Genomic DNA, 25,148 nt, shown 5'->3' on the forward strand with positions numbered 1-25,148 from the left:
CATCCATATAGCTGGGAAAGCCACTTTCTAGGGACACCATTTGGGGGAGAGAATTAATTAGAATATTGTAACCCTGGAAATTAGAATTAGTAATTATGTATTGAACTTCCTAGTGTGCTTTAAAAGTTTTTGGGGCAGAGTAAATGAAAACTAATGAAAACCTCAACCCTATACATTTCTGATCTTCTCACACATAGTAAGGCACTTCTCAGTGTTATGTAGTGTACACCATTTTATCCCCTTCTTGACTGCATGTATAAAAAAGTGTCTTTTTGTCAAATCCAATGCCAAAAGTCTGCTTCCAAATCGAGCAGTTCATCTTGGAAAAAAGACTAAACATCTAGGATGAAAGTATTGGCCTGTAGAAGCATTCTGCGCCTTCTGCCACCTTTTCACTGCTGGTGAGGTGCAGTGGCTGTTGTGTACTAAGTGTTGGTACACAGCTGTTGGTACACTTCTTGCAGGCTGTTTGATACAAGAGGTTAGGTGGGGAGGTGTGCCTCTTTGCACACATGAAATTTGTTACAAAGCTGAGCCCTGCTGGTTGAAATTAAATGGGGATTCAAATCATACAGCAGTTGAACTATCCTATCTTAAACACTAGGCTGCTGGTTGCACAATTCCCTACCTTTCACATTTGTTGATGAATCACCTGAGGGTTAATTTCTTCATGGGTGTCTTTCCTCCCAGTCATGAATTAGCTAGCATGACCTGATAAATGTAGTCATTCACCCACATTGCATTTTGGTGGGCATAAGAACAATATTGAGATAAAATGTACAAGTATGCAGTTCGCATAAATCTGGAACTCAGTGTCTCTGACACACTTCAGCATAACATGCACTATTTTGCAAAACATGGAAATGAATGATTTACAAGCAAGTTTTAATGTTCATACTTACATATTATCCTAGTTTATCAGGCTGATTGTTAACATGTATTGAAGTGCAACAGGAATATTATATTGCAATGCTGACTATACAAAACAGTTTATTAAGCAAACCAGAAAGTTTCTAAACCAGAGTGCTATAAACATGCTATTCTTGGTGGTATACCACATGCTGTACGGCTTAAAATAAGTTTACCAAAAAACTATTAAAAACTTTAAAAGTTACATTACTATATTCAGGAATTATTTTAAACAGCTGATGAAGCAAATCCATAAACCTACAGAAGTAAGATCTTTTTTCAGCTGGAGCCTGATTGACAGGATGTATCAGAGACCAAACTGCATATTTAATGTAATTATGGAGTGGTACAGTCTCTTGATTAAAAAGTCTCTTCACATAACAGTATCCAGAATTTTGCTGTTTCTTAATTTTTTACAGAGGTGGTTAAAAAAAATGCATTTTTCAGAAATCCATGCCTATAAAGCCATAGTAATTAGATGTAAGAGTACAGTTGTTCCTAATTATTTACTTGGAAATGATATCTTTTTTTTTTTTTCCCCTAAATCATATATTGGATTATCGTTCCCTAAAAGAAAACTGGAACAGCTTTTCTAATAATTCTTAGTATGGAAATTGTTTGCTTTAAAATGAAAAATACTTAGTAAACCATTCTTGGTGCTGAGGGTCTTGGTTTTGGTCATCTTTGGCTTGTGGTGGTTCATTGCCATGTGTCCTGTGCAAACAAATAAGCATTAACATCACTTACTTACAATCTTACCAATATTTAATACTTTTTTTCTGGAAAAACTCATGATCTTATGAATAGATCTGTGCTCACATGAACTGGCTGAGGCCAAAAGGTGCCAGCTACAATTTCTAGTGGGATCTGTGCTAGCCAGGTAACTGGGCTAACAGCACTGGTAGTAACACAAAGGAAAGCGTGAAGGATTACTAAACAGCTATGGAGGAATGTTTCAACATAATTGTTGACCTGACATCTCAAAAAATTAAAAAAAAGGATGTTTCCAGAATATGAAGTCTTGAAAATCAGAAAGTGGCAGCTGCCATTAACTCTTAAAAACATGAAATACAATTTATGCATTAAAAAGGTTGGGTAAAAGTTTTATTTAAAACCGAAAGGTTTATCTGAACATTAACTGGCTTTTATAATCAATCCTATTACATAGTAACTGACTTTTCAGCATTCAGGATGCTTTTTCAACATTTATCTTAATTTTGATTAGCTTATAGTAGCAAATATGACTTCACCTGTGATTGATTTAAAAAAAGTAAGTAGCAGCCAAGCTACCCTTGGTCTCCCTGTACATTCCCTTTAAAATACAAATCTGATTTGCCTTGGCAGTCATCTGGCATGACACAGAATCCTTTTATCTTTAAGATGTAGGAATTGCCAAACTGGATCCACGCCTGTGTCCCAGGCTATTGTCTTTGGCAGCAGTCAGCACCATCTGTCTTCAAGGAAAGACCTCTAGCACACAATTTACAAGACAACTAATCTCCACTAGGAGATAGGTGAGAAGGCTGGCTTTTGTCCTGAAGTATAGTGGTAGGGTTGTTTTTTTAAAATATTTCTCATTATAACTATAATGCTAACTAGATAAATTTTTAACTATTTCTTGGAGAGATAGTTCAATCATATTTATAAAACACTAAACATTGTTTAAAAAATAACTCATAAATTTGAAGAAAAATGCAAGCTTTTCAGAGGAAAAAAAACAGCAAGCTAAAAAGTTTTTAGTTAAGTATCTGCTTCAAATATCTCCTAAAATAAAAATATGCCATCTACATCTACCAAGTGCAAAGTGAGGAAACAAAAGTAAGAAGGAAAACATATCCTTAACAGAACTACTGATATGTGCCTGAAGTTTTAAACAGCCATGTTTGCTATTAACTACGTTCTTAGTTAAATCATAAGCTCTGCTGGGCAGTGACTATAGCCTACTTCTACAGTTCTGGGTCTATCTGCAGAGAACTGAACACATGGAGTTCACTGCACAACAGGAACCTTACGTCATTGTTTATTTCCAAATGTCTAATGTGTTTGAATTGTCTACAAGATTCTGAATACCAATTCATTTATCATCTTACAAGTGACTGCAAAATGGACAAATACCTTGTGGCAGCACTGCTGTCTGAGGACTGTGCTGATGGAGAGCCCACCCTGAGGCAGCCAGGACTCCGGTCTAAGCTCGTAGATTTTGTTATTTGAGGAGCACTTCTTTTTGATCTCAAGTCACAGCTCAAAAAGCTCTTTGCGTAGGAAGCTAAATTCGGAACACTGACAACACGACTGGGCACCTCAACCGTTTTCTTCTGCTGCTTTTTATTGTAACAGAAAACTTCATTACATACGCATTTTTTTACACGTTTTACTATAAAACCTCAACAATACCTCATTCATAGATATCTTGTGAGGAGATTCTCATCTTTTTCTATAGGCATAAATTCTCAGGGTATGCTTTGAGGATCCATGGATTAGATAGTCCAATTAAAACAACTTGTGTGTTTGACCTTGAGGTTTTAGATATATCAAAGCTGATAGCTTTGCAGAGCTCATTTAGGTGCTTTCCACCAACTTGACCTCCCCCTTCCTTCCATGAATATTTACAGACAGTATCACACAGAGGGGCGGGAATGACAGAAGGCAAATCTTAAGCAGCCCAAACCCAATTCATAATTTTCCTTGATGCATGCAATATCCCAAATAGCAGCTCCCAAATCTGCAAGCAATGGCTGTGCTTATTCCCAATGGCAGATGGAAATCTTTGGAGTTCTAGTGTTTTATATTTGCTTAAACACCTGTATCTATGTGCATATATACTTCTACTGAATTTGTGTTATACTCAGCACCTGACTGGACGTTTGCTTACTGGAAAGAATTCTACTGAAAAACATTACCATAAAAAAATAATAAGACCTTTACTGTCCTGATCATCTGTATGATTCAAATACAAGTAAAACATCGTGATTTACCATTATAATTGCATTGTCCATCTCACCTTCATGGAAGAAGTCAAGCATCCTGTATTTGGGTTGAAAGAAAATGATCGATTCCTGTAAGATTCAGTGTTGGCTAAAAGTGAATGCTGAAATTTTCTTCCTTCCTGAGAGGAAAGAAAAGTTATGTGTATGGAGACATCTATTTGTTGGAAGTTGGTATGGAAACATATATTTGTCAAAGTATTCCGGAACAGAAAGAATCAGTCTGAAGCAATGTGTGAAACTTCCAACAGATTCCATACGTATGTCCATATAAAAGGAAATCTTACCACCAGCTGCTTGATAATCTCTTCTCTCTCACTTAATTGGTCTTGCAGACTGCTGATAAGGTGTGTATCTTCTGATCTGGACTCCCACTTTCTTGACTTTTCTTCTAATTCTTGAAGTCTGTATCAAAAAAATGCAGACAGGAAAAAACTTCTTCAGACCAGGTTCAAGAGATACTTGGGCTGCGCTCTGCCCTAAATTCCGAGCTTAAAATACAGGGATGTAGTCAGGTCTTTCTCATAAAACAGCATTTTTTAAAAAGGCATCTGTATATGGATTACGTGTAAGTACAGAATGTTGTGGAGTTCCAAAATAAATTGCCACCAGGGTTAACTCACAACACCTGTCCAGTGTAAAATCAAGCCCGTGGTATAAAATACTAACAAGCTCACACATCACATTGCTTGTCTAGTTTCCTAAAGAAAAAAAATCTGTGTCACGGTATCTATGCATGTCTGTATTCATCTATTTGTTCTCTTTTCTGACCCAATAACTTCAGAATCCACAGGCTAATTCCAACTATATTTGATAGAGGCCTCAGAAATACTCAATTGCTATAAGCTGCATGAAAAGAAAGGCTTGGATATACATCCTGCTTTAGTGAATCCTCTAAGTCAAAACCTGTAGCGTGGGTTCAGCTCTTTAAATGCCTTTATCAGGGGAAAAGATTCAAATAAAAACTTACACCTTCTTAGAGATGGTGTGGAAACATACATTTGATTGACCCATGAGAAGACAAGTCATTATTTTGTCGGTCAAGTTCATTAATTTTGCTGCTTGAGAAACTGAGTGCTATGAAGTTCACATGCCATACTGAGAAATGTATTACAGAATACAAACCACCATTTTGTGGGTTCTTTTTTGTGAGGGTAAACATTTTTGAGAGGACAACCCCCCCTCCCCATCTTATACTCTTACTTTAGCGTATCTCAGAGTTTTGATAAAAAGATAAATCTTAACATCTGAATGGTTTGAGACCTGCTTGCATGCAAGTAGGTCTCTCTTCTGGACCTAGGATGCACAGTTGGGATAAGAGAAAAGGACAAGGGATATATGTAATCACAAGGATTATTTCTGAGGGGCCTCTCCTGTAGAGTCTGAAGCACTACAGAACTACTTAACTCCACAAGGAGCTCCAAAGTGCATTTATTTACATGAGTTAGTGGGGGCTGTCCTGGGAAATTTGCAAGGGAGTGAGAAAGAGCAACAGCTTAACCTCAAAGGTGCTGCTCTGCTGAACAAAATGGAGTACAAGATCATGGATCAAGTGCTCTGGTATCATCTCTGACAAAGATGATTTTACACTTCATAAAATTGCAAGATGCTAAGTGCAGGTTTTAATTTAGCATTGTAAAACTTTATGTATAGTGCTTTACATTAAACAATATTCAGAGTTTATTACAATATATCTGGGTCTTTTTGTGTTTGCAAAGGAAATATCTATCCACTTCTATTTCAGTGCTTAGAATATTCTACCTATGAGTAATAAAATATATATATATTTATAAAGAATAATTTCAAACAGAACTCATTGCCATTATGAGCCAGAGTTTATTTCAGTTACTTAGTTTCTAAGGAGAAAAATCTTTGCTTAGAGATGCGCCTGAGTGCTGCTGAAATCAGATAATGTGTTTTCACCTTCCTTTCAGTGATCTTGTTTCAGTATGTCCAGTGCTTTTTTTAGCTTGATATAGAGGTCTTCTACCAGTAGCCTTCCATTGGTATTAAAATATGTCTGATTTCTCACATTTCAATATTTGTTTATTGTCACTGACCAAAGCATGCAGTTTTGAGGTCTTTCATTGACTACAAAGGTAGTTAACTGGGAACAGCTCTGGGCTTCTGCTTACTGATTTGACTTCGACACTTCAGTTGCAAGCTGAAGCAGAACCACACTAACACTGAGGAAGAGGAAAATTATTTGAAGATGTACTTGACCTTCAGTCTTCAGGAAATGGAGGGTCTATTCTACATAATGATGCTGTTGATATTCTGTCTATGGTTAGTTTGTACAGCAATCTTAATGGTCAAACAAGACAATTAAGTACCAGAGGAACTCACGTGTATTAAGCAAAATGATTTTGAAATTTCTGGGATTTTAACATGAGGTTCTGATGCTATATTTCATCACATCATGGCACCAGAAACATTTAGTACTGCCTACCATCATCCTAAAAATATTTTTTTTTAAAAAAGCAAAGGTAAGAACTGTTATAACAATGCCTTTAACTACAACATTTTATTTAACAGATAATATATTGGAAAGATACTGCTATTTGATTAACACCATCAACTGAAACTAAAAATCGCTTAACATTTTTTCAAGCCTGGCCATAACATTGCTTTCTGATACCAACCCCAAAATCAACAGACATCTATTGAAGAATCACTGTTACCTTGTTACCTTTTGTTTGCTAACGTTTTGTTAAACCTTTGAGAAACTTTTTCATTAACTCAATGCAGAACCCATGTTCTGTTGTCTACTGATAAAATAGAGATCAAACTCAGCAGATTAACAATTATAATTTTCACAAACCATATTCATTTACCTTTTTCTTTTTAATGTATTTCTAAGCCCCTTTCACTTGTTTCTGAAATGTTTCAGGGAAGGCCAAAAGGCCCACAAAAGGGTTCTGCCCTTGAAATTAGAGCGCAGCCATGGGTGTGATTGATTTGGCACTTGGCACAAAATAAGAAGCAGAAGAATAAGAGTAAAAATGGGAGCAGAATCCCTGGAATGGATCTTCAGGGGCAGAATAAAAGCTCTCCTTCAGAATAGCCATTTTGGGACTTGTGCTCTCTTCCCCAAAAAACACCATTGTCTGCTCTCATCCTACACCTTGCAAAAGGTTTCTGTACTGGAGGTGGAATTCACACAGTTCAAGAGAACAGAAATGGGAATGACTACTTCAAGCAGATTGCTGGTTTCACTTACTTGGCAACAGTAGAATTTTTAAACAATTGGTTATAAAAAACTGGCACATAGAAATAACAAGCCACTATCAGCTTTCAAATCAGAAACAACTATATAGCATAAGACAAGTTCACTGTTGTTAAAGTAACAGTAAAAAAAAGCTGTTATTTGTATGCACTCACCAATTTAACTATTCTCCTACCCAAATTATTGGTCCTGCAAAAGCAAAACAAGAGCTGCAAGTTAATGTTCCAGATCTTCCACGGGTTAATTTCAGAGCAGCCTTTATCAGGTGCCTAGGACCATTTGAGCTTTTTGGTTCTACCTCCTGTTATTTGAGGGATTTCTCCTTACATAATTTCCATTAATGCTTCCTTCTCAAATGTATGCTGTAGTAGAGCTACACCATCTATCTCCTGTAAAGATTATCCTCCAGCCCAGCAGCATTTGAGGCCTTTTAGACCTCATCACTGACATGTGAATAATTCGTCTCTTCGTGAACAGAGGCTCTAAATTCCTTTAAGGTAGCTGGAGGGCACTGATGAAACTCTCTGGTTTGCAATTCTTTCTGTTGATCTTGCTTCAAAAGCTTGAAATGAAAGTAACTTTCAAGTAACTCTCCAAAGAGTGCAAAGGAAAAGAAAAAAAAAAAGAAAGTTTCTTTCTCATTCTTTAAATATCTACTGACTGGTACACAGCAATGGAATTACTCTGGCCACTCTGACAGTCTGCTGAGAGAAACTGTATCCCTTGAGTGCTTTTCTCTAGACTATATAGGACATAATTTTAAAGACTCCTTTAAGGGTATACTCTTCAGAAATCCTTTATATATACAGCTTGAGTAGTTAGGGGCATACATTTTACACCATTGCAGAAATGAATTGAAAGGTACCCATGCACCAGATCCCTGAGTCTCTCCACAAAGAGAAAGTACTAAGTATAATCATCCAGAAATTTCAAAGGATTCAACAGCCATACGGATGCACTGGACAGTTAACCCCAGTCTTGTCTCCCTTGTAAAAGGAAAGTCCTGCATTTTTTCTGTATACAAGCAGGAAGACTGCTATTACTGGAATGCAACAAGTGCTCCGGGCCTGTGGCTACACTAAGAGGATGCAGTCCACCTTCTACAAGACACCCAAGAGTACAAGTCAGGTTGGTCTTCCTGTGCCCTGACAGCATATTACAGCTCCAGGCTTCCATCAGCCCAGAGGCACTGTCAGTGTCCACTATCACTGCTCTTACTCCCCCAGTGCAAAGTTGGCTGTTACAGCCAAAGCAAAATCTCACAGAGTACATATGGCCTTCTCGAGTGTCTCCTTTTGAGTTAACAACCCATTGGTTTCACCTACAGAGTGTATGTATAAAAAATGGTATTTATTCTCAGAGACTTCTGCTTTTTTTGTTTTTGTCTTCCAGTGCCTTTCAAAGGATGATGGTACGCAGATTTTCTCAGGTCACTCCTATGGGGCTACACTGGACATATTTCTCTGTGACATATAAGGAACAATTAGTTCAAATTCTTTCATTATGGCTGGAGAGAAATGTGAAATGAACTACTGCTATTAGAACACTCGTAACTTCTACAATTAGCACTTTAGAGAGATTCTGACACTCATCACATTTAGAACACCTCTGATGCTGGCATTATTATTGTTTCTCTAGATAGCACTGTGAAGTGTGAATTTAAGGCAAACCTTCTGTGCTGTTTCTCCCTATCCTGAAGCTGTGCAGCTTCTTGCTTCTGCGACTCCAACTCAGCACTGAGTAGCTCCATTGTGTCCTTCAAAAGTAAATTCTCTTTCTTGAGTTCAGAAATTTCACTCTGACATTTTTCCAGTTCATCATGAAGAGATCTGATCTGGCTCTGGCTACTTCCTTCCTAAGAAAAAAGCCAAATTCAGTTATTCACAGCTTCTTATTATTTAATGTGAAGATCTCACTGGAATTGCATGCACGGAATTTTTGTGAACTGATTTTTTAATTCTATGTGCAATTCTATGTGCAAGACAAAATCTGCTATCAAAAAATCCTGAATGTATTTTATAGCCTCCATAAAATTAATTTTATTGTAACATTCATTCGCTTGTGTTGTAGATTCTGACCTTTAAATGGAAAAAAAAGCCTGCTCATAGGGAAAAGATGATAAACGATACTTATATTTTAAAGTGGGATATAAGGGAAGGAAACCCATTCCATTTCTGTAAGAGACTGTACACTTTTATTATCTCTGAAGAGAGAAATTTGATACTATTTCTTTTGCAAAACACAACGTGACAACAAAGGTGGAACTGGATTCTTGCCTGTTGTTTTTTCAGTGTCCTCACACTCCTCAGCTCCATTTGGAGTTCTTCTGTTTGTTTCTTGAGATTAGTGCACAATGTCTGTTGCTCAGAGAGTTCCGTCCTTAGAGATCCTAGTAACAATCAGACAGACAATCATTAAGGCAGTCAGAGGCCAGCTGGATGGGGAATGTAGATATAGATAATGCAGATGAAAACATTGACACATTACATCTTGCTTTGTCCCTCAGCTCCTTTACCATTAAGTATAACAGAATCATATCATAGAACGGTTTAGGTTGGAAGGGACCTTGAAGATCATCCAGTTCCAACCCCCCTTCCTTAGGCAGGGACACCTTCCACTAGACCAGGATGCTCAAAGCCCTGTCCAGCCTGGCCTTGAACACCTCCAGGGATGGGGCATCCACAACTTCTCTGGGCAACCTGTTCCAATACCTTACCACCCTTAAATTGAAAAATTTCTTCCTAATATTTAATAAATAGAATCATATCATAGAATGGTTTAGGTTGGAAGGGACCTTGAAGATCATCAAGTTCCAACCCCCCTGCCATAATAAACACTCTGGTAAAAGACAGGCCTCCTATTACTAAAGCAGTAACTCAGTTGAGCAATAGTAAGAAGATACGAAGCTATAACAGCAATGATTCAACATTGGAATCAGAGAGGTAATTCTGTGGCAGTTGTTCTGCAACTAAATCACTACAATTGCTGCTTCTAACCTTGAACTTAACAGGGAAGCTCAGGGGTGCTCCAGTAAAGTCCACTGGTGTTTTATAGAGGGCCATAAGGTAGATTGAGGAAAACTCTAGTTGTGTTAGAGAAATACAACACTTATGTAAGCAGATCCGTCATATACTGCAACTTTTGTATAGATTTGGTACAAGTTTTGGGATGGATCAAGTACAAGGAGACAGAAGTTTTTCTCTCTCTATTGTCTCCCTGCAATTTTTCTTGAAGAACAGAATTTAGCTATTGAACATAGAAACTTTAGAGAGCAACAAATCTTTCTAGCAAATTCGAATTACTGAAAAAAAAACACACAAGAGCATTCACTTTATACTTAAAGTACTTTCAAAATATTCTTTCTTCAATTAAAAAACCTTTTATAGATAAATTTTAATAACCTGAAGTTCAAACCCGGATATAGTACAGGTCCTCCTAATGCAGTGTTCTGTTTATTTCTGAACAGTTTAGGGAACTTTCTAAACTAACTAAACAATATGTATGGAGCAACTGATCACCACTGCTGAACTCCATAGAACAGACTTGAACCACATATAACAATTCTTCACATCATAGAAAAAAAGAGGAAAGTCATATACACTGACTACAATATTCCAATTTAATATACCTGATAATGTATACTTGAATGTTGTACACCACACCACTCTCCTAGCAACATTCTGCTGCTGACAGTTGAGAGCTAGGTTAACAAAGAACAGTAGGTGTGTATTGCTGAAATTGCAGGGTATGGAAAAGGAGATTGACAAAGACCTGAGTTCCCAGAAGATAGGAAAGAAAATGAATGGGAGGAAAGTCAGTGCTTTTCAGCATACAATCAAGCAGTAGGATCTGTGTATGACATGAGACATTATACCTAGCAACAGGGTTTGCTGCTTCTGTATCTGCTCGAGTTCATCATGTAATTCTTTCTTTGCTTTCTCTTCCAAGGTTTGTATTTCCAGCCTATGAGACTGATGTTGGATCTTCAAAGCCTCATTAAATTCCTTTTTCAAACGTTCTTCTGCCTCCTGTAAGCAAAAGCGCCCCGCCCCCCCAAAACAAAGTAGTTGGAGCCTATTCATCACTTGTTGTTTTACTTGTAATGCCAGGATGAACCTGGTCTTTCACTGTAGAACTTTTATTTTCATCATCACTTTACACGACACCTCATCAACACAAGAATAAAAATGAGCTGAAGTTAAAAAATAAAAATTAATAAGACATGAGAAATTTTCAAGAGACTGTCTATCAGATTTGTTGTACAGCATGAAATAATGCACTGACATCTTTGCTCTATTTGACATTGGAAAGGTGTTCTATTATTCAACATACAAAGCCCCCCAGATTTTACCTGTACATCATTACTTATCACAGTGTGTCAAACAAAGGCTTCTATCTTTCCTTGCATCATTCTTGGCTAAAATTTCCACTGTCACTAGAAGTGCTGCTGATATGCTGTAAATGACAGAGCAATTGCTCTGTAGTGACTCTGAATGCAAACTCCTATCCTCAGTTTCACTTTTACCAGCTTACTGCCTTCACCTTGGCTTTGTTAAAGCTGGGATTTTATTCTGATTATATAAACAAGATATTAAATTCTATTTAGGATGGCTTTACTACATATGTTTTATTAGGAGGTTTTCCCTAAGGTGTGCGATATCAATAGGGGCATCTGAACTCCATGTCACAATGACATGTAGATTTTTTAAATTGATCTTTTTTCTCAAACAGCAACATTTTTTAGAATCTCAATATATTGCATTAACATTTTGTCACTGAAATAAATCCACTTAAACATTTAAAAGCTTTGGCTATCCACTTACAGAATTGATTTCTGGGAGGTATCTAAGGCAATACATATCATTATACATGTCTATTATACTTCTTTTAAAGTATTTATGTAGAAACTAATAATGGATGAAAAAGAATAAAACTGAATTCCCTTGTATTTCTTAAGCAAAACCACAGCTAGAGGAGCTTGCATTAATTGGAGCCTAACTGTAGAGGGTAGGTTATATTATTTTATGAAACTATTTCATTCACACTGTGGTCTAAGTTCAAATGTTAAAATTCTAAAAAAACCCAACCTGAAGATAATGAGATTTCAAAATCAGAGAATAATTCACTATGTGCAACAATGGCAACCCATGATTAAGATATCAGGAGATAACTGGGTTTTAATAATCGACTCTAGCTAATATAGTTTATCCCACAAATACAATTTTTTTTTTTACAGTAGTATGTTGCAAACTGACCTTGAGTTCCTGATTTTTACTTTTCTCCAACATTTTTAAGACTTTTTGATGAGATGCCTCCAGCTGCAGTTTAACATTCTGGCTTTCTTTTATGGTGTTTTGAAGATCCTGCAAAAGCTTCTCTTTTTCTTTGTTGGACTGTAGATTATGTTTCTTCAGTGACTCCTTGAAATTATTTGCTTGTTGGTCTAATATTTGCTTCAGCTGAACCACCTTCCAGAAAAGTAAGTCAGCAGGATAGGATTAATGGCTGCATTCACAATGGAGAGGAATTATGTAAATTTGAGTACATTTTATGAACTTGTGTTGCTCTATGAAAAATAGCAAGATGCTTGTTTCACGCAAGGAACCCTCGTTTCAGTGAAGAATGACATCCCCTTTTTTCATATACAGTCTGTTGTCCATTAAGTACTTTTCTTAAATTATTTCTTTTCAAATCGTCTCCATCTCATATGTACAATCCATAGTTCAACTTGCACAATAATTATGGCACAAACCAGGAGGCAGGCCTAAGGCTGTGCTTATTGTCATCCTGGGGATGTAACACTGCAGAGTCCATTTATATAAAAGTAGTAGATTAGAACCAATGGAAACAAGAATTCCGCGCATCATGCTTCAGATTTGTTTTATTTTCTCCTCCCTCTTAGCTTAATTACTAAATACAGTAGATATGTCTATAATGGCTAACATAAACGTAACAAAAAAATACCCATTTATAAGAATAAATTGGTGTGTGTTTTTTTTTTTTTCTGGTGGGGAAGGAAGGAATAGTCTGTTCTCTCTCCTACTTGGTAGTAGGTTTTCTAAACTTTCAGCAAAAAATTGTACTTGCTCTTCTTCTTAAATTTGCCATTCCAACTATAATAGCTGTGAAATTCTGAAAAACTGCCTTCTGCATAGAAGGATCATGCATAATTAGTACAGCAAATTTGCATTTTTGCTGCTGTATCTGGGCTTGCAAGTCTGCTTTTTTGCTGCGCCATGCCTCCTGCAAAATCTTTATGTTTCTTGTCTTTTCTTTCTGGGATCATATGAAAGAGGATGTCTGTTTTCCAAATTTTTATATACTTGTGCTTTCCAGCCTTAGAGAAACAGAATTCAAACTATGAAAGGACGACTTCCTTAGAATTTCACGTGACTTTAAATCACGGAATCACAGAGTTTCAGAGTTGGAAGCAACCTCTAGAGATCATCTAGTCCAACTCCCCTGCCAAAGCAGGATTGCCTACAGCACATTACTCAGGACTGCATCCAGGCGGGTCTGGAAAATCTCCAGAGAAGGGGACTCCACAACCTCCCTGGGCAGCCTGTGCCAGTGCTCTGTCTCCCTTACCGTAAAGAAGTTTTTCCTTGTATTTGAACGGAACTTCCTATGTTCCAACTTGTGCTCATTACCCCTCGTCCTGTTACTTGGAACCAATGAAAAGAGCCTGGCTCCATCCTCCTTCAACCCACCCTTTAGATACTTGTACGCCATAATAAGGTCTCCCCTCAGCCTTCTCTTCTCCAGGCTAAAGAGTCCCAGCTCTCTCAGCCTTTCCTCATAAGGCAGATGCTCCAAGCCCTTAATCATCTTAGTCCCCCTTCGCTGGACTCGCTCCAGCAGTTCCCTGTCCCTCTTGAACTGGGGAGCCCAGAACTGGACACAGTATTCCAGTTGTGGCCTCACCAGTGCAGAGCAGAGGGGGAGAATGACCTCCTGCGACCTACTGGCCACACTCTTCCCTATGCAGCCCAGGACTCCATTGGCCTTTTTGGCGACAAGGGCACATTGCTGGGTCATGGATAATTTACTATCTACCAGGACCCCCAGATCCTTCTCCTCAGAGCTACTTCCCAGCAAGTCCACCCCTAACCTATACTGGTGCCTAGCATTCTTCCTCCCCAGATGCAGGACCTTGCACTTGCTCTTGTGGAACTTCATTAGGTTCTTCTCTGCCCAGCTCCCCAGCCTGTCCAGGTCACACTGGATGGCAGCGCAGCCCTCTGGAGTGTCAGCCACCCTTTCCAGTTTGGTATCATCAGAGAACTTGCTGAGGATACACTCTGTCCCCTCATCCAGGTCATTGATGAATATATTGAATAAGATTGGACCAACTATTGACCCCTGGGGGACACCGCTGGCTTACAGGCCTCCAACTAGACTCTGTGCCGCTGATCCACAATCCTGATGATTCAAATGATTCAAATGATGTTGCACATATCTTCAAATTGGATATGATTATAACCTGTGACTCCATCCTATCTTTTCCTCTACACTAATATATATTCTTTTTCTCTTCTTCAGTGTTGCCTTAATTTCTTTCCATGCATACTGCAGACTGTTTGTTAGTTGAGGAAGCACCGTAGCTTTATCTAGCTAAATAGTTGCTTGTAACTTCAACTGCATGCAGGTGGTTCTTTCTGATGCAGCAGCACAAAAGCTGGATGAAGATTTACAAAGTGGGCTAAGGTGCCTATATCCTTCCACATTTCATTCTCATAGCACTTTCTGGAATATTTTGTGTTACAGAAGAGAAAAGGAGACAAAGCCCTTACTTCTCATTAACTTCATGGCCACAGTCAGCATTGCACTCTCCCAAGGCAGATACTAATAAGCTATGCCAGATCTCTCCAAATCTTAGGAATCTTTTCTGATGATGGCTGAATGTACTCCTGGCTCTGTTCTTTCTCACATTGGTTGTGCATGCTGGCTTCTCTCCTCCAAAGGATGCGTTTTCTCTTTTCCCTCTCCTGAGGCCCTTCTCCATTCCCGGATGGATCACAGCTCTTACCCAAGTACTCTCTAAGCCTCTACTGTTCTCATAGCTTCCCAGCACAGAACTGTGCTCTGAAGGCTCAAAGTGTGCAAACCACAGAGCTTGTACCAGTTCCCAGAGTTTCAACTCCTTTCAGAGAAAGGATATTCTGTATCCCCATTTTATGACCACAACCTTCAACTACATTGCACCTTGACTTGTTTTAAATTCTAGTCATTATTTCTGCTTTTACCATTTCTTGGCATCTGCTCCCTTCTCTCTAGAATTTATACATGTCTTAATGTCCCAGAAATGAATCCTGATATTAAAGAAGAAACATGAATTTTTGAGACACTCATATCTTAGAAAGAATTCTTTCTACTTGATCAATTTGTCCTATTTTTATTGGTTTTTCTACAGAGCAACTAAATAAGGGCCTGAAAACATTGTAAAAACTTGCTCTTCTTGGTCTGTTGGTAGTTTATCATTTTGAGTAAAAAGTTTCTGTTCACAGAATATCAGATGAAGATGATTTGCTTCTATGTAAGTCCTATTCATGTGAAACACGAATGTTCATGGACTTCATGTGCTGTGGAGATAACTCAAAACCTGTTACTTGAACACACGCTTGTATCATGAGAATGACAAAACTTCCTTTAGTAAATCTGGTTTCTGTAAGCAGCCACAAGAAGGAATAACTGTTCCATTTTTGAGTAGGTTTATGGCTGCAGAACTGCTGTTCCTATACACAAGTCAGTATACTGTGTTCCTTCTATTTAAATAGAGTTTCTCCTTCAAGTCCACAAGTCGGGTACTTTTTCTCCGATTTACTGGTGGTGGTCACTACTAATCATTACTGATCTTGTACTTTAGTGTCCCTCTGAACTGCTTCCAACAGCTTGCTCACAAAGGGCCATACTACTATTGTAATTAATGTGGATTTCCTTTACCAGATAGGATAGTGTACTATGTTTGAACGTCAAAGTTCCTCAGCTTTATTACTGATATTTCACATGTTCTGAAATCTACAACAGTATCTGTAATTTAGACATGACAGAAATCTGCAAGCAGAGATGAACATCGTTAAAAAATTCTTTAGCAATGCTACCAGCTTGGGCAGTTGACTTCCTCCTATTTGGTGGCCAAACCAAGCAACCGATAATGTACTTATCAAAATGAAAAATTAAAGTATTTCCTCCAGACTGAGTTAAATGTTTTTAAAGCTTAAGTTATTTCATCATTTGCAAGGAGACAAGTGACTTCATTCACAGAACACACAGGAAGAAGAGATGGCAGCGGTGGTTCTGCTTTGTGTGTGTGAGATGGAGAAAGAAAGCATGGAGGCAAAGGAAAACCAAGAGAACAAGAGAGTACGTGCATGTTCACATGAAGGTAACTGGGAAATTTACCCTAGAAATGAAGGCCTAGTCTGTGCAATGACAACTTAATATACAAGTGAAGAAGTGGCAACAGGTGACACACTGTAGCTCACCCTGTTTTATCCCAGAACCCAGTTACAAGAGGACTCTTTAAATGCTAAGAAAGCTGACAGAAGAAAAAAAAAAAAAAAAAACAACAAAAAAACCCCAACAAAAACCCCAGGCCCAAGTCTCCCACACATCACTGGAATGCTAAGTTGGTAGATAAGAAGAAAACAAACATTCCTTCACCCAATGTTTTGCGAATCAAGTTATTTTGTTCTTTTAAGTGCCAGAAAATGAAAGATTAGTTTTACCACTTCTTGATCAATTTCAAACCAACATGGTACATTTGAATTTAGTTGAAGCTATCCAACCAAATTGATTTAACAAATTTGAAAGAGCACCTAGCTTCAGCTGCCCCAAACTGAGTTTAAGTTAACTAATCATCCAGTTGTTCCTTGGTTTCTTCCATTGTGTCATCCAGTTAAACACAAAGAAAACTATCTCTCTGAACAAACTAGTGAAGAATAATTGCTAAATATTGTTCTTAATGAAAAAGATCAATTGTCTTTGTTTGTGTGATGGGATCTATCTGTGGCCTGGATATACTCCAAAGAACAGACAGATGCCAAAGTCACTTGCCAACCATACCTTTGTTTCCAAAGCTGCTGCAATTTTGTGATTTAAAAAAAAAAAAAAGCAAACAAAAAACAAGTGGTATATCATAAGACTTAACAAAGGGGCACTTTGACTTTTGGTTACAGGTAAAATATCTGCCTTGTCTTAATACCTATTGAACTCAAGCCAATGTTTTTCTATATGAAGAAAGGAAACACTGAAAATTTTAGGTACCTAAATTTAGATGCAAAACACTTAATGCTGTCCCCTGTATTATCCGATGTAATATTCATTAGCATTATTATGCTCAAGCATGCATTTTTTTTCTCAGCTTCCTGAAAGTAAGCCAGTGAGTAACACGGATGTGCCAGAAAAGTAGGCTGTATATTTTCTAAGGAAAAAAGGTGTATATAAACTTCAGCTGTGGTGACATTATTAACCTTCCAGACTCTCTTCATAGACAATTACTAGTTTAAAGCACTACTAACATGAAATATAAGATCATATTACCTAGAAACAGACTAAGCAGCAAATTGGTAGCAACAAAGAACATAATGTAGTAAGAAATCAGATGGAAAAGTATTTCTAAAACCATCATTTTTCAGTGATTTAGGGGAAAAGATCTACACAAATATATCAGGCATACAAACACACTCTTTCTCAAGAATCCTGCAACTTCTAACACATTCGAGGTTAAGAAACAAATATTTCCATCCTATCAGGTTTCCTCCTCCTGTCTTTTGATTAAAAGGTCTGTCAAATCCACCAGTGCAAATTCTTCTCTAGAATATTTTGCAGTGCCCAGGCATTTTATTATGTCTCATTACATCAAAACTGATAGCCAGAGCCTCAATTTGTTTAAATTGGTAAAGCAACATTTAAGCCAATGAAACTATGCCAACTCACATCAGTCCAGAATCTATTTGGCTCCTTTTACTATTAACAAGCCAGCAACATCGTGTGATTTTGTGTTTTATAATGACTTCCTGCTGCAAAACAAAACATCTTGAAAGAACTTAATTCACTTATTCATTCACTTTTATCCACCAGAATTGCCTAAAGTGGTCTTAAAGATGCAACCAATACCTATCCACAGTATAAACTCTAGGCAACAGTATTCTTTTAGGCTCTGCTGAATTCTTTTCAAATTTCAGGGTTATGTTTGCACTCGCCCTTTCTTACAACAGCTGATTCTGCCTCCCACAGTCTTCCAAGTAAATTAAAAATGAACAACTAGTACTAAAAGATGACAGGTAAGTTTTGCAACATTTCAAGTCTTTCAAGTTTGATTCTTTTCTAACTAATTATTGTCCTTCTCTTGGGAAGGATGGCTTGATTCTTTTGAAGAAGTACCTCTCAGATTTTTGATAGCCCACGGGTAAAAATACTGGGCATGTATAAGGCTGTGCATGCCGTCATGGTTGGCTCCCCTGTTTGACTTCTGCTTTGATTATTTTAATTCACTGTGCTTGCAAGCACTATGAATACTTGAAGTCTATCTTATGTCTGCTCTCCCCTTCTTTTATTTATCATACGCAAGAAGTGTGAAATCTCAAAGGCAAGATCTAAAGTTGGAATCAGAGAGAATATTTTGACTTCCTGTATCTTTTAAGTAGAAAGATCCGAGCTTCTCAATGCATTGCTAGGGGATGAATTTATATAAAAGATGTATTTTTGAAGAGTCAGCACAATTGAGAATTTGTTCAGAATCAAAATAAGGCACCCAAATGCTACAAGGCTTTACACATACTATGATGCTATTACATCAAAAAGGTAACACAGTACAAGAAGTAACAACAAAATAATGAAATTGTATTTTACTGTTGTCTTTAGGCTTATTTCACAGTTACTTCAGTTAAGTTCACAGTTAAGTGCCTTCCTAAACTTATGGCACTTCCGGACTGGAGGGACAGGTGTGACCATATTAGGCGCACCTCTACTGCTGCTATTTGGTGATGCCTTCAAGATCCATCAAGGCTCTGGGCATTGCTGTGCTAGCATTGTTCAAATATGTATCATGACAAGGTGATGCCTGGGCTTCCATTTTATGTACCTTCTAATTCCAGAATAGCCCCTTTAACACATGTTGAAGAGATCCCTTAGTGCAAAAGCAAGGAAGCGGGGGACTTTACACAGAAACACAGAATCACAGAATTATCAGAGTTGGAAGGGACCTCTAGAGATCATCTAGTCCAACTCCCCTGCTAAAGCAGGATTGCCTAGAGCACATTACTCAGGACTGCATCCAGGCGGGTCTGGAAAATCTCCAGGGAAGGGGACTCCACAACCTCCCTGGGCAGCCTGTGCCAGTGCTCTGTCACCCTCACCGTAAAGAACTGTTTCCGTGTATTTGAACGGAACTTCCTGTATTCTAACTTGTGCCCATTGCTGCTCGTCCTGTTACTTGGAACCATTGAAAAGAGCCTGGCTCCATCCTCCTTCAACCCACCCTTTAGATACTTGTACGCCATAATAAGGTCTCCCCTCAGCCTTCTCTTCTCCAGGCTAAAGAGTCCCAGCTCTCTCAGCCTTTCCTCATAAGGCAGATGCTCCAAGCCCTTAATCATCTTAGTTGCTCTTCGCTGGACTCGCTCCAGCAGTTCCCTGTCCCTCTTGAACTGGGGAGCCCAAAACTGGACACAGTATTCCAGTTGTGGCCTCACCAGTGCCGAGTAGAGGAGGAGAATGACCTCCCTCGACCTACTGGCCACACTCTTCCCTATGCAGCCCAGGATTCCATTGGCCTTTTTGGCGACAAGGGCACATTGCTGGGCCATGGATAATTTACTGTCTACAGTAAATGAATTCTTTAATGAATTAGCATTTGAGCCACACTGAATCTTATATCCTTCCTTCCAAAGAACTAAATAGGTGTAAATCGGATTTCTTTATCCAGAAAAATCTCATTAATACAGAAATACTGACACATTGAAGTGCATCCCCAGAGAGATGAAATTATCGTAATTATGTCTACTCTGCATAGTGCTCTAGCTATGTCAGTCCAACCAAAAATGTGTCTTATGCAGCCAAGGAAGCTATTTTTAGATCTGAAATTGTATCCAGGTTAGAACTGGATTAGTAACAGCACATTGCCTGACCTTTGAGGCGGAAGCTCTGGGCTGAGCCATTGCAAAGGTTCCCAGCTGGGAATCATGCCCTCAGTGCAACATAATGCTGTAGAGTAAATGGTGGTTTCTTGGCTGTGAATATTCACATATTTATAGACAGAAAATATTGTAAGTCGAAATTAATTCACTTCCCTGGGAATACTGCCAAGTAATTGGTTCAGAAAGTAACATATAGAGTACAAAGAAAAATGCAAAAAATTACTCTTCAGAGGGAGCATTTCCTCCTTTTTTGGGGAGCATGGCATATTCTAAAATACAACAAAACATTTCTTAGTGTATCTGTTCATACTTACTGTGGTGTTGTGAACATAACAAATGGCATTATATATACTATTTTATATTATTTATTTATATTTATGTTTATAGTGGCAATAATTTCCTACCACCCCTTGCATTTACCATGATCTCATGATATGAGATCTAGCAGTTAGGAAGCACAGGTTTCTCTCCTATTTTTCTGTCCTGAATGTGTGACTTCAAGAAAAGTAATTTGATGACTCACTACCTTACTTTTTCCATCTTCAAAACCTGAAGAATAACTGCTTCATGTCTTTTGATTTCTTTGAGACCTTGCAGTGGACTACACCACCTGCACGCATAGACACAATACTATAAGATCAGACAGTGTGCCACTACTCCTCCCTTCCATCTCTTCCCCTCACATCTCAAACCAGTATAACTTTCAGGCATTACCCAGGGATGGCAGAATATCATGGTAAATTATCAGATTTGAACAGACTAAGATATTTTTGTAGAAAAACATACATTTAGGGGAATTTGAATAGAATAAAGACAACTAATTTCTGAGAACCTATGTTTTGCATTAGATGCAAAGAAATCACTCTGGATAGGTCAACACAGGTTGGATTGACCTGAAATTCTCTCAGAGAAAAAAAACAACTGTAAAAAATGGTGGCATACAGAAATGTGTAATGAAACCTAAAAACAGGATTTAGCCAGAACTTTAAGAACATCAAGAGCTACACCTAAATTCTGTATTTCTAAGACTGGGAAATGGATGGGACGTCAGAATGCAACTGCTTGATACCAGAATGTATAAATCTGTTTTACAGGAGCAATGAAAGGGAAAAGACCATGCTGCACTCAGAACAGCTAGTACAGCATGAATGGGAGAAAAAGCAGGTGTTAAACAGTAAATGACCACAATACATGTCCCAATTGCTGGAACGTGCCACACCAAGCAGTAGTAATGGCATGCAGGAAAGTGGAAGCAGGTAGGAGATGGGGGACAACATCTTGCTTAGCTCCCTGATGAGCCTATCTGTCCTTTTTTCTGTCTTTGAACACTCAAAAAGAGCTTATTATGGCCACTCAGAGTCTACAAATGCCAGCTGAGAAAGATCTAGGTCTTCAACTTTTGTGGAGCTGTTGCCATGCAAGCTCCCACTGAACTCGCTGGAAGCAAAACTGGTTAGAATCAGGGAAAACAAAGCAATGGAAATTATACACAGCCACTCAGAACAACAGTGGCTATCTGTAGTTCAGTAGTTCCACAGTGTGAGCTACTTAATTCCTGTTGTTCATTGCTTTTTCTTGAACTACACTGAAGGAATTTTTTATATTTGGGAATATCCTCATTTTGCTTAATAAAAATCTTAGAGCCTTAAAACCTGGATTGGCAGGAAAAAATCCCAAAGAAATGGATGACAAATTCACATGGTGAAAACACATCCATTCACCCATAATCTCCCAGAAGGGACAATCACAAATCATTTTGTTGTTCTTCTGAAAAAGGGACCAAATGCAATGATATACTTGGGGTAGAGAAATAAATGCTGCACTGAGCATCATCAGAACTTTTCGTTAGGGCACTGATTTCAGTTCTGTTAAGGCAGTTGTTTTATAGCTTATCCATGAGATAAAAGTATCAAAATGTTCACAGGCAAAAACTTCACATGATCATACTGAAGAAAAGAAAATATCCCCTACGTAACATTTTAAACCAGATAGTATTTGCTGAAAAGAACTGAACACCTGAGAGGAAGAAAAGGTGCATTCAGAGTTGTCAGAAATTTTAAAGGTGCAGTGTTTACCCAGGTAAATAATTGCTTTGTAGGGGTTCTGCTTTTGTTTTGGCAGAAAATTATTTATCCCACCTGTTATGACTTTTCAAATAATGACACTTTCCTGTATATATATTTTGGCAGATGTACTGATCTGGGAAATTTGCATCACTTGGCCTGCAACTAACTATCATTACAGCTGTTACAGGTGGATAACCTAATACTAACACATCTCAGGTATTTATTTCCAGATTAATCCATGTCAGCAGATTTCCATTATGACTTAGGTGTAACCAGAATGGGGAACAGTACATAAGCTATGACATCCTTAAAGCTACTTTAGGGTCAGAGTGCTTTCTCTATTTCATTCCTGATCTTGAGAACAGAGGGAGGCATACCTAACTGCTAATGTATACTAAATTACTGCCCATTCCAATCTGCTTCACTTACCGCCTTTACCATCAAGTGGGCAGAACAGAAAGAACGATCTATTCAACCGTTTTTCCACTCAATTCTCTTGCTCAAGAGAACAAGTAAGCAGACCCTTTTACATGTCTATACACACACAAAACAATCAGAAAGTCAACAAGAGCTGTAAGGAAGATTCTAGTCTCACTTAGCCCTGTATACAAGGAGTCAGAGTCACCATCCAACTCTGATATAGCCAAACTCCTCACCAAAAAGCCTTAATATATCTCCAAAGAACGATATATGAAATTTATTGAAATAAATAGGCTTGTCAAAATCTTCATAAAAGTTCAGGAGCACACATTTCTGTTATTTCTATCTAGAGTCCTTGCATATTTTCTTCGATGCTTTGTCACAGCAAATATGATTAAAATCTAATCAAGAATCTCTCAGATGAGAGGAAAAATGAGGATCCCTTTTATTACTGGGTTACATTTATGCCCAGTTTACCTCAAGTGAAGAGTTTTGAAGTTTTCCAGTTAGGACTTCTTTCTCTTTCTCTAGTTGCTTTAGTTCACACTCAGATTTTCTTTTAAATTCCTCTAGCTGTGTCTGAAGCTCCTAAAGTTAAAAACAAACAAACAAACAAAAAGCATGCAAAAATATGCAGCACAAAAAAGAATATTTCTTCCACATTAACGTAGATAATAGAGCAGTTTACACAGTAATACTTGCTACTCTCTACTCAATACATGCTACTGTCTTTTAATGTCACTCATGTATTATTCAATCAAATAAGTATTAACAGTTTGGTTTGATACTTTCTACTACTAGTGTTAGACAATACAACTCACATAATCCTAATCTTCTACCAAAAGCTTCCCTGAGGTGGAAAACTGTACAGCATGAAGAGTCAGACTGTTTTGCTTCAAGTGGTGTTTAGTGTTCAAAATAATTTAGCATGCAAGAGTCACCCGCAAGATCTGAAAACAACATAAATATACATTGACCATACAAATAACTAGATTACTAACTAACCGGCAATTAGTGAAAAAGGGAATCAAAGCAGGCACTATCTTATGGCATCCACAAGGAAAACCCCAATGAGGCAGTAAAAATCATTTGAAGTGTACCTGTACAAACTTATCACATAAAAGAATACACGATATAAAAGGCAAAGTCCTTTCATAAGGCTTATACCTGATAGTGTAACTGTGTACCTTGAAGCACTGCAACTTCACATACTGATCAAACGTGAGCACTTTCACAATCAGATAAAATAATTTACTCACACAGGTTCCTTTTGAGAAATGAGATTGCATAAATGTATAAGCTCCAGCAGTTTCATAGGCAGAAGTTAGTTCTTCTGACAAGCACTTAACACAATTCCTAGTCTCCAAAATCTAGAAGGTACTATGAAGCTCAACATTTAGTGATGGGAGCTACATGCTTTTTATGATTTCACAACTTGTCAGCAAGCGATTTGATTATTCTCAAGTAAATGTTGAACTCAGAAAGGTACAGCAGCATTAAAACTGGGAAAAATGGGTAGACGTACATTCTTAGCACCAAGAAGGGTCAAAGAACACTTGATCTGATTGTGCAATTCTACAAAATGTTCTAATCAATATTTTTTTTTTTTCTAGAAGTCTGACAAACACATCAGTACATTAGGAGACAGAAATTAAATTCTTCCTTCATTTATGCTCAAATTTGGCAAACCACTTGGGCATGCACTCAGTTGTAAGCTTCACTAAGCATTAAAGCATGTGCTTAAAACACGTTGCAAGGTTTTCCTCCATTTGAATAGATTTCAACTCACATTTAGTTTCCTACTGCACAGAAACATTACAGATTGCAAATTTCCTGAAGCCAAAGGATTCAGCCACAGACAACAGTTCTCCTGAAAGTGAAATTCTGTGAAAAAACTCTTAAGCCAATTACTGCTAATGCATACCGAAAACAAAAATTACAGCTCAGCCCCTCAAACCACATTGAGAGAAGGTATTGCTCACGTGACGTGCCTGGATCCATGCAAAGATAAGTAGTCTTTCTGACTAAAGCTAAATAAGGACATAGATATGCATGTATTTGCTCGTAACTAGTCATCATTTCATTGGTGACAACTCCACTCTGAATCCATTTACCAACACTTTGGAGAATTAGATCCTTTGCCTAAACAATGCAAAATTTTGATTAAACCAATGTATCTGATTATTTCATAGCAGCAATACATGGAAACTTAAGTCAGAAATTGGAATATGCCTACAATACATTTTTCTTCAGGACAGACCTTGTATTAATCACTCCAACTGTCACATGCAAAGCATGCAAGGATAAGTGTTGCTAAGAAGACAGTTTATCACATCAAGGCTAAATTCACCTTCCTGCCTGTGGAGCTTTTCACAGAAATACATCAGTTTGCCTTTTTTTTTTT

At 37.8% G+C, this 25,148-nt stretch overlaps 1 protein-coding gene across 2 annotated transcripts in view; it reads right to left on the reverse strand.

The window, feature by feature from the left end:
• Positions 1-291: 291 nt before the first annotated feature.
• The window catches only part of FAM184B (family with sequence similarity 184 member B), a 45,984-nt gene continuing 21,127 nt past the window's right edge, over positions 292-25,148 (reverse strand). The window contains exons 3-11 of one of the 2 annotated variants that reach the window (XM_082482141.1): positions 23,222-23,332; positions 12,375-12,587; positions 10,994-11,147; positions 9,396-9,508; positions 8,790-8,974; positions 4,181-4,298; positions 3,911-4,015; positions 3,025-3,227; positions 292-1,623 (exon numbers count right to left, since the gene is read on the reverse strand). In XM_082482141.1, the coding sequence (XP_082338267.1) occupies positions 1,533-1,623; positions 3,025-3,227; positions 3,911-4,015; positions 4,181-4,298; positions 8,790-8,974; positions 9,396-9,508; positions 10,994-11,147; positions 12,375-12,587; positions 23,222-23,332 (1,293 nt within the window). In that variant the 3' untranslated portion in view covers positions 292-1,532. The remainder of the gene's footprint in view (positions 1,624-3,024; positions 3,228-3,910; positions 4,016-4,180; positions 4,299-8,789; positions 8,975-9,395; positions 9,509-10,993; positions 11,148-12,374; positions 12,588-23,221; positions 23,333-25,148) is intronic. The other variant, XM_082482142.1, reaches the window with a different exon arrangement.

This window comes from Vanellus vanellus (assembly GCF_965231255.1).
Source record: "Vanellus vanellus genome assembly, chromosome: 4".
Taxonomy (NCBI): domain Eukaryota; kingdom Metazoa; phylum Chordata; class Aves; order Charadriiformes; family Charadriidae; genus Vanellus; species Vanellus vanellus.